Genomic DNA, 12,195 nt, shown 5'->3' with positions numbered 1-12,195 from the left:
ATGTGATTTTCTTTCCCCCAATTTTTTTCATCATCCGCTTACAACACCAATTCACAACATCTGGATAAACCCTACATTACATAGAAAGCTCTGTCCTCTTTTATTTGTCTCTAATTCATTGAGCTCTACATTTGAACGGGTGAATCATTGTCGGCCTAAACAGATGTCTCGGTGAAGCACATCTGTAAGCAGAGGGATCGGCCGGGCCAGTACTGTGACTAGTCAGAACTAGTGTGTGGCTCTGTCTGTAGACTCTGCACCAGCTGCAGCAGGCCCTGGATAGGTTCTGTCAGGTCATGGTTCGGTATCAGCTGGCTGGCCTGCAGGGCCGTACTGCCAAATCCCAGTGCCTGGCAAACACACACAAATGGAAACAAACACAGCAGCTGCAGCTGTTAGACTCTCCGGGGAGAGTAAAGCTGACTTATATAATAATATAACTGAAAATTGGATTGCAACCTGGTCGGCTTGACTTATCCCACTTAACCCCTCCGACAACCTGATGTGGGAGGTTGTTACACTGTATAACAGTTAGGATACAAGAAAACATGATTTATACTGCTGACAAAACCATGCATGCTTAGATGGAAACATGACAAACATTCAAGTGTTTGTGTTAGTGTTATATCCACCCAGATCTCTCTCAGCCGTGAATACCAATACTCCTGTGCATTTTTTTTTTTTTTTACTTTGTAGTTCAATAAGGAAAAAGAGACAATTAGACCGAACAGTAGACTTGTGGCCTGGCACAGAGGTTGAGCAAATGTTATAGCTGACAATGATCTCCATATTGAGGAAGGCAAGCCAAAATGTAATCAATGTGGAGATCAAAGATACTGTTCAATCAGGCCCTCAGGATTAGTAACTTCGACTCCATCCTGGTGAGCCTTTGTCCTTCTTCCTACAGCTGCCAGTTTATAAGTAACTGCTAACTTTCCTATGTTGCTTAACATTTTGAAAAGTCACCATTTTAAAAGAGTTTTGGAAACTGGTGTGGGTGAAATTAAAAAAAAACTTCAACTTCAAATTTCATCCAGCTGTACCAACCCACCAACCCACCAGATAGAAACATGAATGTGAAACAATAGAACACATAAACTGATAGTAGTCTACCGCTCTGGTGTCCCGTCTGTTTCTATGAGTGAGGCTACTTGCACTTTGCCATCAGATCTGATCCAATCTTCAATCCCCCATCTGCCCAGGACCCACTGAACCTAAGACCTCAACAAGGTGTTAAGTCTGTGGCAGTCGCCACTGATACAGGACGTCCTGTAGAATCAGTGGTATGGACACACACACACACACACCATTTCTCACATTCTCTAAACTGGCGTGACACACTGGAGATCTGCTCATTCATCCCACAGCTAAAGAGGAGCGGTTTTGCCTCTGAGGCATTACAGAGACTGGAGGACGTCAGAGAATCGAGACAGTCAAATCAACTTCCGCTAATTCCCACCTCATCTTTACGGCTTTACCAGTTAGAGATAATCCCATCTTGAGTCCAGCCAGCCAAAGCAGGTGCGTGAAGGGGAAATGTGGAACTGTGTCACTGTGTCAAACCGAACCTTTAGTGCCTGCACACCTCGACAAGTGACTCACCTTTAGGGAGTCTCCTCCGAGGAACCACAGCATGGCCAGGCAGTGGGCCACCAGTGCAAGCTGAGCTGAGTCTTTTCTGGAGTAGTTCTGCTCAAACTCCAACATGGATTTTAACATATCGTGCACTTCAACTCGCTGGCCTTCGTCTGATTGAAAGTCAGGGATAAAAACAAAGATGCGTATGTTCGTTTTACTACCCTGGGTAGTATATTTGAAGATTGAAACACCTAATTAATTTTAATAGTGATGATCAACATAAAATTCTGGTGTTGTCTGTGTCTTCTGTATAGTTTGCTTAAGCTTCCACATCCACTTTTCCCCGGTAAACATCCCAGAAAGCCTTGGAAATTGCACGGCAGCTAACAGGCTTAGAATCATATGTAGGGCAGCAGCTGCGATAGAGGCTAGTGGTGCGGATGCTGCACAGCCAGAGATGTGTCAGCACTGGTCTCAGGTCAGCCCTAAGCATGCTAGTGTAAATCTGGGGTTTAGCTTTCGGATTGCACAGCAAGACAGCTCAGATAAATATAGGCACTATTGACCTTGTTTTTTTTTGTGATACGCTAATGGAGATCCCTGCTGATTAGCGAGTGGAGCAAATGATGGATTGGTGATGTAATTTTCTGATTCTTTCTGTTTTAATAGTGCGGCAAATCCTAAATGTATACATTTTTTTGGTGGTTCTTTATCATATTCAAAGTGTTCATGTTTGATGACAAGACTAACCATGAGAGGGCTCCAACACCCTGTCAGGATCTTGGTAATTTTGTGCATGGGTCTCGAGGAGTTTGGTCAAATGGCCGTGCCAAGTTTGTGCCACCTACAGTACAAAATGAGCAATATAAGATAAACCATGCAGCACATAAACAAAAACAGATTTGGTCAAATTGCCTGATGCCTCATCACATCTGACTTATTTTACCTTAGAGTACAAGGAACGAGCAAGGGGCATTTTCCCCTGTTTGGCAAACACACCAGCCATGAGAAAGTAGCCGCCACAGGCGACTGTGCTGTCCAGACCATATTCCTCACTGGCAAAGTATATCTGAGAAAGAAATATCAGAGAAATTAGCTTTTTTAGGAGGTATCTCAGGTGTACATCCTAAGACATCAACAATGTACACTATTATGCTGTTCTGAAAATAAGCTGTGAGACAAGTTCATATGGTGAACAAAGTGCATACAAAGTAACTGAGCAGTTGACAATACTTAATGTACTCTGGTGAGTGAGTTACTTATGACACAGACGTCATTTGCAAAGTTGAACAGAGCTGCTTCGAGGTTTCCAGTCGCTATGTGGAGGCGGCCCAGGCTCCTGTGCAGCCGGTGGTGGACTGAGTGCTCTGGGCTCTTCAACACCGCCCACTCTGCCTGTGCCAAGAGCTCTGTTACCTGGGCTAGATTACCCAAACCTGGAAAGTACAAATACACACATTAAATATCATATAGGGGGAAGGAGACAGGAGACAATTTGAGCTATTTAACCATTTCTGTGCTCTTTCCTCACCCATGTTAGCCTCAGCCAGTAGCAGGTAGGCAGGGACCATTTGGACAGCACTGGGGCCGTGGACGTCTTTGGAGCAGCGCAGGCAGCACTGGGCGGCCGGCAGAGCCTCCTGGTGTTTCCCCTCAGACAGCTTGCTCTGAGCCACCAACCTGCAAATCTCAATCAGCTCCACCTAAGCAGGGAACCAAAGCACTCGTCAGGTTGCTTTTACCCTTCATTGATTTTGCAGGAGTGAACCACTCTTTTTACTGACAGCGATCACAGGAATATCCCATGTAAGCTTGAGTATCACCATTGTAACATCCAAACATTGATCACTGAAGATGGAACTCGCTCTGGAAACCAGACTAGGAAGCAGAAAGGAACCTTGATAAAACATTGTTCAATTAAACTTTAAGAAAAAAAATAACTTTGTCAGCTGTTCTCTATGGTAGTTATTCAAAGGAAAAGAAAAAACAAACAGTTTTTAAGTAGTTCCCTGCACTTATGTCAGTCACATGACAACCTCCTGCTCAAATAAAAGACTCTAGGGAAGAACTGAGACTAAAAAAGTGTAGAGTGCAGTAAGGAAGCCTCGTTATCCCTCTACTCTTATCTAGTCTGTGTTTTATGACATTTTCACTCAGCTTACTTCATAATAGCAAAGGTCCTTGTGTTTCACCATTATTGTTTCCTGAGCGATAACACAGGCTGTGTTGGAAATTGTGAGAATCTATGCTGTTCTGTTGTTGTTAGACAGTTAATTCTACCATTTCATTGTATGCTCCGGGTTTGGATTTGGTCTTATGAAATGATGACGGCTAAAACAAAAAACCTGGAAGCGAAACACTAGGCCATTCAAAAAGATAAAATACATCGTGAACAGACTTCTGGGAATAAAATTAAAAATGGCCTGAGGATAGTTTCCAGACTCCATGTTATTCGTTGCATTTTCTAGTAAACTAGACTCAAACTCGAAACAAGAAGTCTGTGTGTGCATGTGGTCCCAATGCATAGCATAGATCCTCACCTTATTTGGCTCTGTCTCATTGTGGCCAGCCTGTTGGAGAACTTTTGGGGTGCGAATGGGAACCAGCAACGGACAGATTCTCTCATGGATCCCCACCCAGTCAGCCTGCTGGTGCTCTGCATTACTGAGGAATACAGAAGTGCAACTTCAGGTCATGTTTATATTCCCGAACTGACTCCCTCCCTCAAGTTACCGTAAAATTATTCAAATAGCTTCAATGTCATATCGCAAATTTGCCTCAAGGGGCTCATGGCCTCAGTTTCCCTCTTTCAATTCTGTCGCCTTGGATCAATAGAGTCCCCAAATCTCCCCTCTGGGCACAATGCAGGATGATGTTGGCAGAATGGAGCTATTGAAAAATAACCTGTTCTCCATGCTATGATCTGAACAACTTTGCCGCAATTTGCACTGAGTGAAATGTGTCTAAACAGTTTATATCAGTTGGTTTGCTAACATTAAAAAGCAAACCAAAGCAGAGCCTCTATCCCATTTAGAAAATATCATCTGAGTGCACAGAGGGCATGCTAAATTGTATGCCATTACATAACTGGTCTGTAATTTTGTTCATCTGGCTCTCCTCTCCTGCACACTTCTGTGGAAACTGTCGCGGTTTTCCTTGCTTTTTTTCCCCTTCTTCTTCTACTGAAGAGCATGTGTGTTCGCACCAGTGTATTTGTGTTTCTGGCCTTGAGACAGAGACAGCGAGCAGGCAGTGATCCGGCCACGTCACATCAACACTGATATACCTGGTGTGCACAGGGTCACTATACTATACACTCTACTTTCTTGTCGCTGCTGAGCTTTCTTTGCATATAATTCTCTGCATAATAATAAATGATAGCTTTACAGTCTTATTTTGAGCCACAGTAAGTAAGTCTCTTAACTAGCAACATGTAGGCTATAAACTGTAGTATTTGTTTCAGTTCTCATGGAAACTCCTGTATTCTCCTCTTTATACCTTGTTCTGAGGTATAGCTGAATGTCATGTAGGCTATAATGTTCATAATCTAACTCATGAAATGTGCTAAGACATGTAAATAATTTTAAAAGGCAGAGAGGGAAGCAAGCACAATAAGTGTCTGTAAGCTCCTTTTAGGAGACTGGCTTTAATGCATCATCCCTTCACATAAATCCCTGCAGGGAGGGACGTCACCACGTGTTCCTCCTCACTCTCCATATTGTGCCAATAAGGGTTTCACCCAGCACCATCTTATGATCTGTAATTGACTCTGAAGAGTTGTCCACCTATGCCAAACGGTATTGTTGACCTTCATTTGAAAAAAAAAAAAGATGAGGTGGACTAATTCAAGCAAAGGCTTCCTGTCACATGAACAAAAAACAACCGTTTTGGTGATTGTATTTCCAGCTGTTCCTCTCCCTCCCTCCTTACGTCACAGTCACGTGATCGTTCTTCACGCCAACGTGCTACATGCATGGTTTTTCTTATGGTGTGTGCTGTGAAACAATATGGCGAACACTGCCACCTAGCGTCCGAACCGCAGACGTAATTTGAACAAGCTCACACAAAAAAGAATACAAGACGAGTTATCTTGAGTATGCTCTCACACATTAATGTCCCGACAGCCATGAACAGCCCTACCGTTTCATGTCTAAGACGACTCGAACTTACCAGTAAAAGGTGACCCGACACCTGGTGCATTGCAGGCGCGCTGCTCCTTGACACAGTTCACACAACTTTACCTTTCCTTTGGGTAAGGCAAGAGGAACTACCTCTGATGTCCCCAAAACACGAGGTTGAGCTTGCATTATCACAAGATAGCCCGCTTAAAATGGGTCAACACACGTCCAGTGTGATGCTAGTTTTTCAACCAAACTAGCTGATGAAGCTAATGCCAGTTGTTGAGAAACTCAAAGTTTACGGTCGCTACGACAACTATATTCTCCAGCAGACACACACACACGCACGCACGCACACACATATACACACGCACACACAATAAACACTATAGTACATGGTCTAAATAATGTAGGATATATGCTCTTAATATGATCAAATAATGTCGAATTTACAGCTTTATTTAGTGTCAAATGTGTATTTTATTTAATGTATTATCAAAAATGAAAACGGGTGCTGTAGATAATAACAATAGAGAACTTTCTTTCTTTGTGTGATATTTATTTCAAACAACTACTGAATATATTCTTAATATCAGCTTTAGGTAAAAAAAATATACACATTTTCAGCTTTCTCTACAGGCTAGGTGAAATTAAAAGTAATTCAAATGCCTAATAAGACCTACAACACTATTTAAAAATACATAACACTGCTTTGGTATTTACTTTCCTTGGTCAACACAGGTCAACAGTGGACAACAAAACCTCTTATAGTAAAAAAAAAAAAAGAAGGGGAGCATTATATATTGGATTGATATTAAGGATTCAATGTTTGAAGGCAAAAATACATGTAGGCCATAAAAACATGATCAGATTAACCAAAGCCTGAGCAATGACCATAGTATAGGCATTTGTGACTAAAACAAACAAAAACATTTCTGATTAACAAGAAATGTTAATCAGAAAATATTTTCCCCATTAAAACAACAAAAAAATGTTTTTGTTATCCCTTTTCTGGTCACTCTTTCTTACGCAAGTGTATGTAGATGACCCCGCTACACAGCAACAAGGGGACACACACCCAGGCCAGGATGAAGCAGTAGCCAAAGTGTCCAGATGTCAGTTCTCTGGAGTCCTGAAGGATTTCCTTATTGTGTAATGTGTAAATGAGAGCTGCAGAAAAGGCAGTCAACCCTAGAAAAAAAAAGAGCCAAGATTTTTGTTTTAGTTAACCTGCTTCATTTTGTTACCTATTGATTAATGTAATTAATGTAATGCAACAACCACCCCCTGCCCACCTGTAGATTTTGGGCAAAACAACATGAATACATCACAACATACTAACTTTTACTTCCGGCAGTGTCACAGAAACGCTAATATCTGCAAGCAATGCAAAATCTGTGTAGGTGTTTGCGTGACTCATTCAATATAGACTTAAAAATGAGAGACGTATACAAATCAGATGTATACCTCATCCACCACATTACACAGGTTTGTACCAATTTAGCCATCACTAAGAGTAATTTAAAGGCACAGCCACTGTACTTAAGGATTAGACCAATATATATATTAACCTAAACCTAAAATTTAGAGGGTCAAAATGTATAGCTTATTTAGTAGATTTGTCAGACCAAATATTAGCCTTTTCAAACAGTATCATGATAATGAGACATGTCGGGGGACATTGTTTCACTCCACTGTTACCTGCAAAGACTTGACACAGCCCAGTGAAGTAGAACAGTCCACCCTTAGACATAGTGAACAGTTGACCCAGGAACACCAAGAAGGAGACGGAGGAGAAGACCACTGAGAGAACCATCAGGACCTGCACTGCCTTAAGCCACTCTGAGAAAAAGAAAACTTTCAGACATCTAAAAAACTCAGATTCTCAGATTCTACCTTTTGGAGGGAAATGTTCATGTGTAAAGGTGATGAAAAAGACTGTTGCTTACCAGTTTCTTTGGAGGATGCACACAACCAGGTTCCTGTGAAGTTGTCAAATCTACAGTTGTACCATAGGTCGGAGTTCTCCATGCCATCCCACACCCACCAGGACTTTAAAGAGAGATTAGACATGATAGATACAGCTGGATAGGTTGCACATACAGCTGAATATGTTGGGCATGATTGTTTGCCATCCTAAATATGACTACTACCTTCTCCATAGTTGCAATGAAGAGAATTGCCAGTGTGATGAGATGCAGCAGGGTCACAAACATAAGCAGGTACGCCATTTTCAACCCCCTGCCAAAAACAAACAAAACTGTTTAAATATAGGCTTCCTGAGCAACTGCATCCAACGTAACTGTTAGCAAGGAAATAGCGTGCAACCAATTTAACGTGTTTGTAGGTTCCACAGTGAAAATCAGTGTTGGGGAACTTTCTTGTTTTGCCTTGGAAAAAAAAAAGGGAAAATCTGAGTAGCTGAACAGAGCATACTCTGTTGCGTAAGACCACGCTTCAAAACAGAGTTATGAGTTATTTCTGAAACTCCTCTTTGACTGGGCTGTGTGTCGCCATCACACAGCAAACCACAGAGAACCTGGGAGAGCCTATTGAAATCTAAACGGCACCAAAATATTTACCCAATTAATCTCTCTACCCTTCTGAATGGCTGTTTTTGTAATTGCGTATAGGGTATACTGTCTGTAATTTAACTTACTTTTGGATTTCATTAAAGCAGGGAATTATAGTTTGAGGAAAGCCTATGATTTCACAAAGCTTTTTGGCATTTGCACCTATACAGTAGTAAGCCTAGAGCACAAGCAAACGCTTCAGAGGCTATTAAAGCTGTCGTGACAATAATTTCAGTTCACAATAAGGAGACATGCAGCGAGAGAGAAAAAGACAGGGAAATGAAAGACAAATATTGTCTTTGAGATTTTTATCTGTAGGAGAGGTCCATTTGGGGTTGGGTGATGGAGTCACAACACTGTAACATTATGTCATTACACTAGATTTCATCCATCACATGAAAGTCAATGAAAGGTAAACATTATGTGAAAATAGGTTAAAAACAAAACCAATGGTTATGAAAAAAATGTTAGTGCAAGAATCAAATAAAATACACCAATGACACCGATACAATAAGTAACATACTTTTTTCAGTGGCAGAATTATCAAAATAAGCAATGGCACACAAAATGTGTGATAATAAAAACATGTGTCTTTTGACGGCATGATTTATTTTGCTTCCGGTTACTTTTAAAACTTGTGTTCTTATAAGACGTGAAGAATCACTATAACGAAATCTTTGTTTTAAAATCAACTGGAACCATGATTTAACACGCTATGAACTGAAATCATATGAAAACGCAAGCATTTGTCTACTTACTCTGTGTATTGCTTGTCTCTGTGAATCAGGTCTCAGGAGCTGCGTAGAAGCAGCTTCACCACTCCACTAAACGTTCTGTCCCTCTTGGTGGTCCTCTCCTTTCCAGCCATACCACACCCCCTTATTTTTACAGTCACTCCATCCAAACTTTCCAAGGAGCACGCCCATTTCCTCTGTGCAGAACAGAGCTCTCTTTTGCTGTGCGTTGTAATCGCTTGGCACAACATCACCCTCCAAAAAAGCCTCAAAAGAGACCCACCCATAGGCAGTGGACGCACACAAAACCACATGAAAATCCCTCCTGTGTAAACAGTCCACTTGGAATGCTTTTCGGCATGATGATAATTCTACCATGTCACATCCATTCATGATTCCAGTCTTGTTGGGGCAAATATGAAAAATAAACACACAGCTGCAACATAACAAATTTCTAAACCAGAACATAATGAGTATTGAGAGTGCACTGGTCACACAGCAAACATCTGAGTGGGGGAGACCATGTACACATGCCTTAGTTCATGTAGTAAGATCAGTGGAGGCCACAGCAAAACAACAAATCATGAAGTTTCAAAACACCAATTATGCATTTGCATCTACGTTAAAAAGGGAAAGAGTAAGATGGATGTACTTGAAAATGTTTATGTTTATGTGAATGCCAGTATCCCTCCATTGAGTCTATAAACAAATACTTTCTAAAAGTTATTGGGTGATTAGTGGTAAAATCATGACAAAATTCATTACATTACAGTTTTTCTTGATTGCTTTGACCTGCTTAAAGAAACTGGGATCCACTCGGTTTTCATCGTCACTGTCTCAGCAGAGCACAAGACACCTCTTGCAAATGTGTTAACCCTTTCTCATTGGATTGACACATTTTCCCCACCCTTTTGCAGAACAGTTAACACGGATGTCATTCAAGCAGTCCAAACTCCATTGTTTTAGCTATGGTAACCAAAAAGAAACCATCTGTTCCTAACTATTAGAAACTACCTACATCAGTATGAAATCACTGAAGCACCTGTTTGACACTCCTTCACACAAATCTGCAATTAGCAATCAGTCTGCAGGCCTTAAAAGGTGCAGCGTCTGGGTTGTTCTTTGCCAACATGGATGGAAGAGGTCTAAGGCAGATGAGAGTGAGAGTAAGAGGTAGAGGGGTCCGAGGAAGAGGAGTCCGAGTGCGAGGTGGAGGTATAGTTGGAAGGGCTCAGGTTTCTGATGAAATTCGGGCAACTGTTATTGATCACGTTATCAATCATGGTCTTTCACTGAGAGAGGCTGGACAAAGAGTCCAACCTGTGCTAAACAGAAACACTGAAACAACAGCTCTATACAGTTCCATTTCAAAGGAACTCTGACGTTGTGAAGGAGGCCAGATGCCAATATGTGGAGGTAAGGAAACATTACTACAGTATACTGTAATGCCTTGTCATATCATGCAGTTAGAGTCAACTGGAGTCACTTTTCATTGTCATTTTGCCTTTTTTTACTTAGAGAATAATGGAGCTTGAAGCTGAGGGGCCACATCATGTCTTCATTTATGTTGATGAAGCCGGCTTCAATCTCTGTAAAGTAAGGAGACGTGGAAGGAACCTCATTGGGTACAGGGCCACTATCACAGTTCCAGGACAGAGGGGCGCCAACATAACCATGTGTACTGCCATCTCCAATGATGGTGTCCTATGCCATATCCCCACTATTGGCCCATACAACACCGAGCGCCTCATAATATTCCTGAATGCACTTCATGACAGGCTGATCCCACCTGAGGAGAGAGGGCTGTTGAGGCCTGGCATGCCACTCTTCGTCATTATCTGGGACAATGTGGCGTTCCACCACTCTCGCCTTGTCAATGAGTGGTTTGCAGTACACCCTCGAATGATGATGCAGTTCCTTCCAGCATATTCCCCATTTTTGAATCCCATAGAGGAGTTCTTCAGTGCTTGGAGGTGGAAGGTTTATGATCACCGTCCCTATGAGCAGATGCCCTTGCTGAATGCAATGACTGCTGCTGCCCAAGAAATAGGTGCAGAGGAATGTCAAGGTTGGATAAGGCATGCAAGAAGATTTTTCCCTCGGTGCATTGCAAGAGAGGATATTGAATGTGATGTGGATGAGGCCATGTGGCCCCATCGTCAAGACAGAAGAGACTGAGTATCAATAGTGGCTATTTCTTATACTTTACTGTAATAGATTTTATTTTGGTTTACATGTATTTTGTGTAATATTTAAAGTATTTCAGTTTTCAGCCACAGTTTGAAAAAAAGAATCAATGGAATCAATAAAATTTGCATCAAAGCATTTCTGATTCTGGATCCAATTCTTTGCAAGAAGGCAAATTTGACAACAAATGGCACTGGCATGAAAGCTACGTACAGTAATTGGCTACAATGACAAGCAATGGTGCACTGATTCGCACTGAGTGCTGTATTTTGTATTTTGTTGTCCACTGTGTAATGGTTGATTGGAAGAGCTCATACACTTGTTTGCAAGTTGTGTTGTTTGAAGGCAAAATTTGCTTTTGTTGCATATTTTAAATGTTTTGGCACGGTTAGAGCCTTTTGCAAACAAAATGTGTCATTTCGACCATGAGTGCCACTGTTTCGGCCTGTGTGTTAACTGTTTTGAAAATGTGGAGTTTGAGTTGACTGCTGCATCAAAGCAATCAAGAAAAACTGTAACATGAATTCTAATATTTCACCTCCCTGTAGAAAAAGACTAACTTGTTTGTTAGTCGCCCCCTGGTGTTTACATCCAGGGATTCATAAGGCTCTATATGGGCATGCTTCATCAAAATCGATGTCCATTAACTGTCACTGAAAACAGTGAATAAAGCATGATAATGGTAAAGATTAATCTCTTTTGGATTACTCCCTGGTTGCCAAAACCGAAACGAAACCAATTTTGAAGATTGTTTAATTGCCATGAGGTCCATTCATAGGGTCCAGGTCAAGACCCGGGTCAACCCTATCTCGGTTGGAACTCCTTAGTGTTAGGACTTGCGCCAAATTGCAAAACTATCATTTAAAACAACAATATTCCCGGAATATTTCTTTCTAAACCAAAACGAACACCACCATTTGGTCGCTTGCAACTTTCCTGACCGATTGTCCCCCTGCATCATTTCAATGGTACGGTCCGTTGCCTAGGTGCTAGTAGAAGCCAATT

General features: G+C 41.5%; 2 protein-coding genes across 2 annotated transcripts; both read right to left on the bottom strand.

The window, feature by feature from the left end:
• zmynd12 (zinc finger, MYND-type containing 12) lies at positions 1–5,906 on the bottom strand. The gene is made up of 8 exons (XM_068733419.1): positions 5,749–5,906; positions 4,119–4,242; positions 3,110–3,281; positions 2,851–3,014; positions 2,525–2,647; positions 2,329–2,422; positions 1,603–1,748; positions 1–350 (listed from the first exon to the last, which is right to left on the bottom strand). Exons 1-8 carry the CDS (start codon positions 5,883–5,885, stop codon positions 219–221), a joined length of 1,092 nt encoding a protein of 363 aa, XP_068589520.1. The 5' UTR covers positions 5,886–5,906; the 3' UTR covers positions 1–218.
• Positions 5,907–6,198: 292 nt separating this feature from the next.
• On the bottom strand, positions 6,199–9,112 carry emp3b (epithelial membrane protein 3b (MAM blood group)). Its single transcript, XM_068733215.1, has 5 exons — positions 9,028–9,112; positions 7,850–7,937; positions 7,646–7,748; positions 7,398–7,538; positions 6,199–6,887 (listed from the first exon to the last, which is right to left on the bottom strand). Exons 2-5 carry the CDS (start codon positions 7,925–7,927, stop codon positions 6,712–6,714), a joined length of 498 nt encoding a protein of 165 aa, XP_068589316.1. The 5' UTR covers positions 7,928–7,937; positions 9,028–9,112; the 3' UTR covers positions 6,199–6,711.
• Positions 9,113–12,195: the final 3,083 nt, after the last annotated feature.

Source organism: Cebidichthys violaceus, unplaced genomic scaffold (genome assembly GCF_023349555.1).
Source record: "Cebidichthys violaceus isolate CVI_PGR_0920_01 unplaced genomic scaffold, fCebVio1.0.p SCAF_6, whole genome shotgun sequence".
Taxonomy (NCBI): Eukaryota; Metazoa; Chordata; class Actinopteri; order Perciformes; family Stichaeidae; genus Cebidichthys; species Cebidichthys violaceus.
This window is presented reverse-complemented; position numbering and strand designations above follow the sequence as displayed.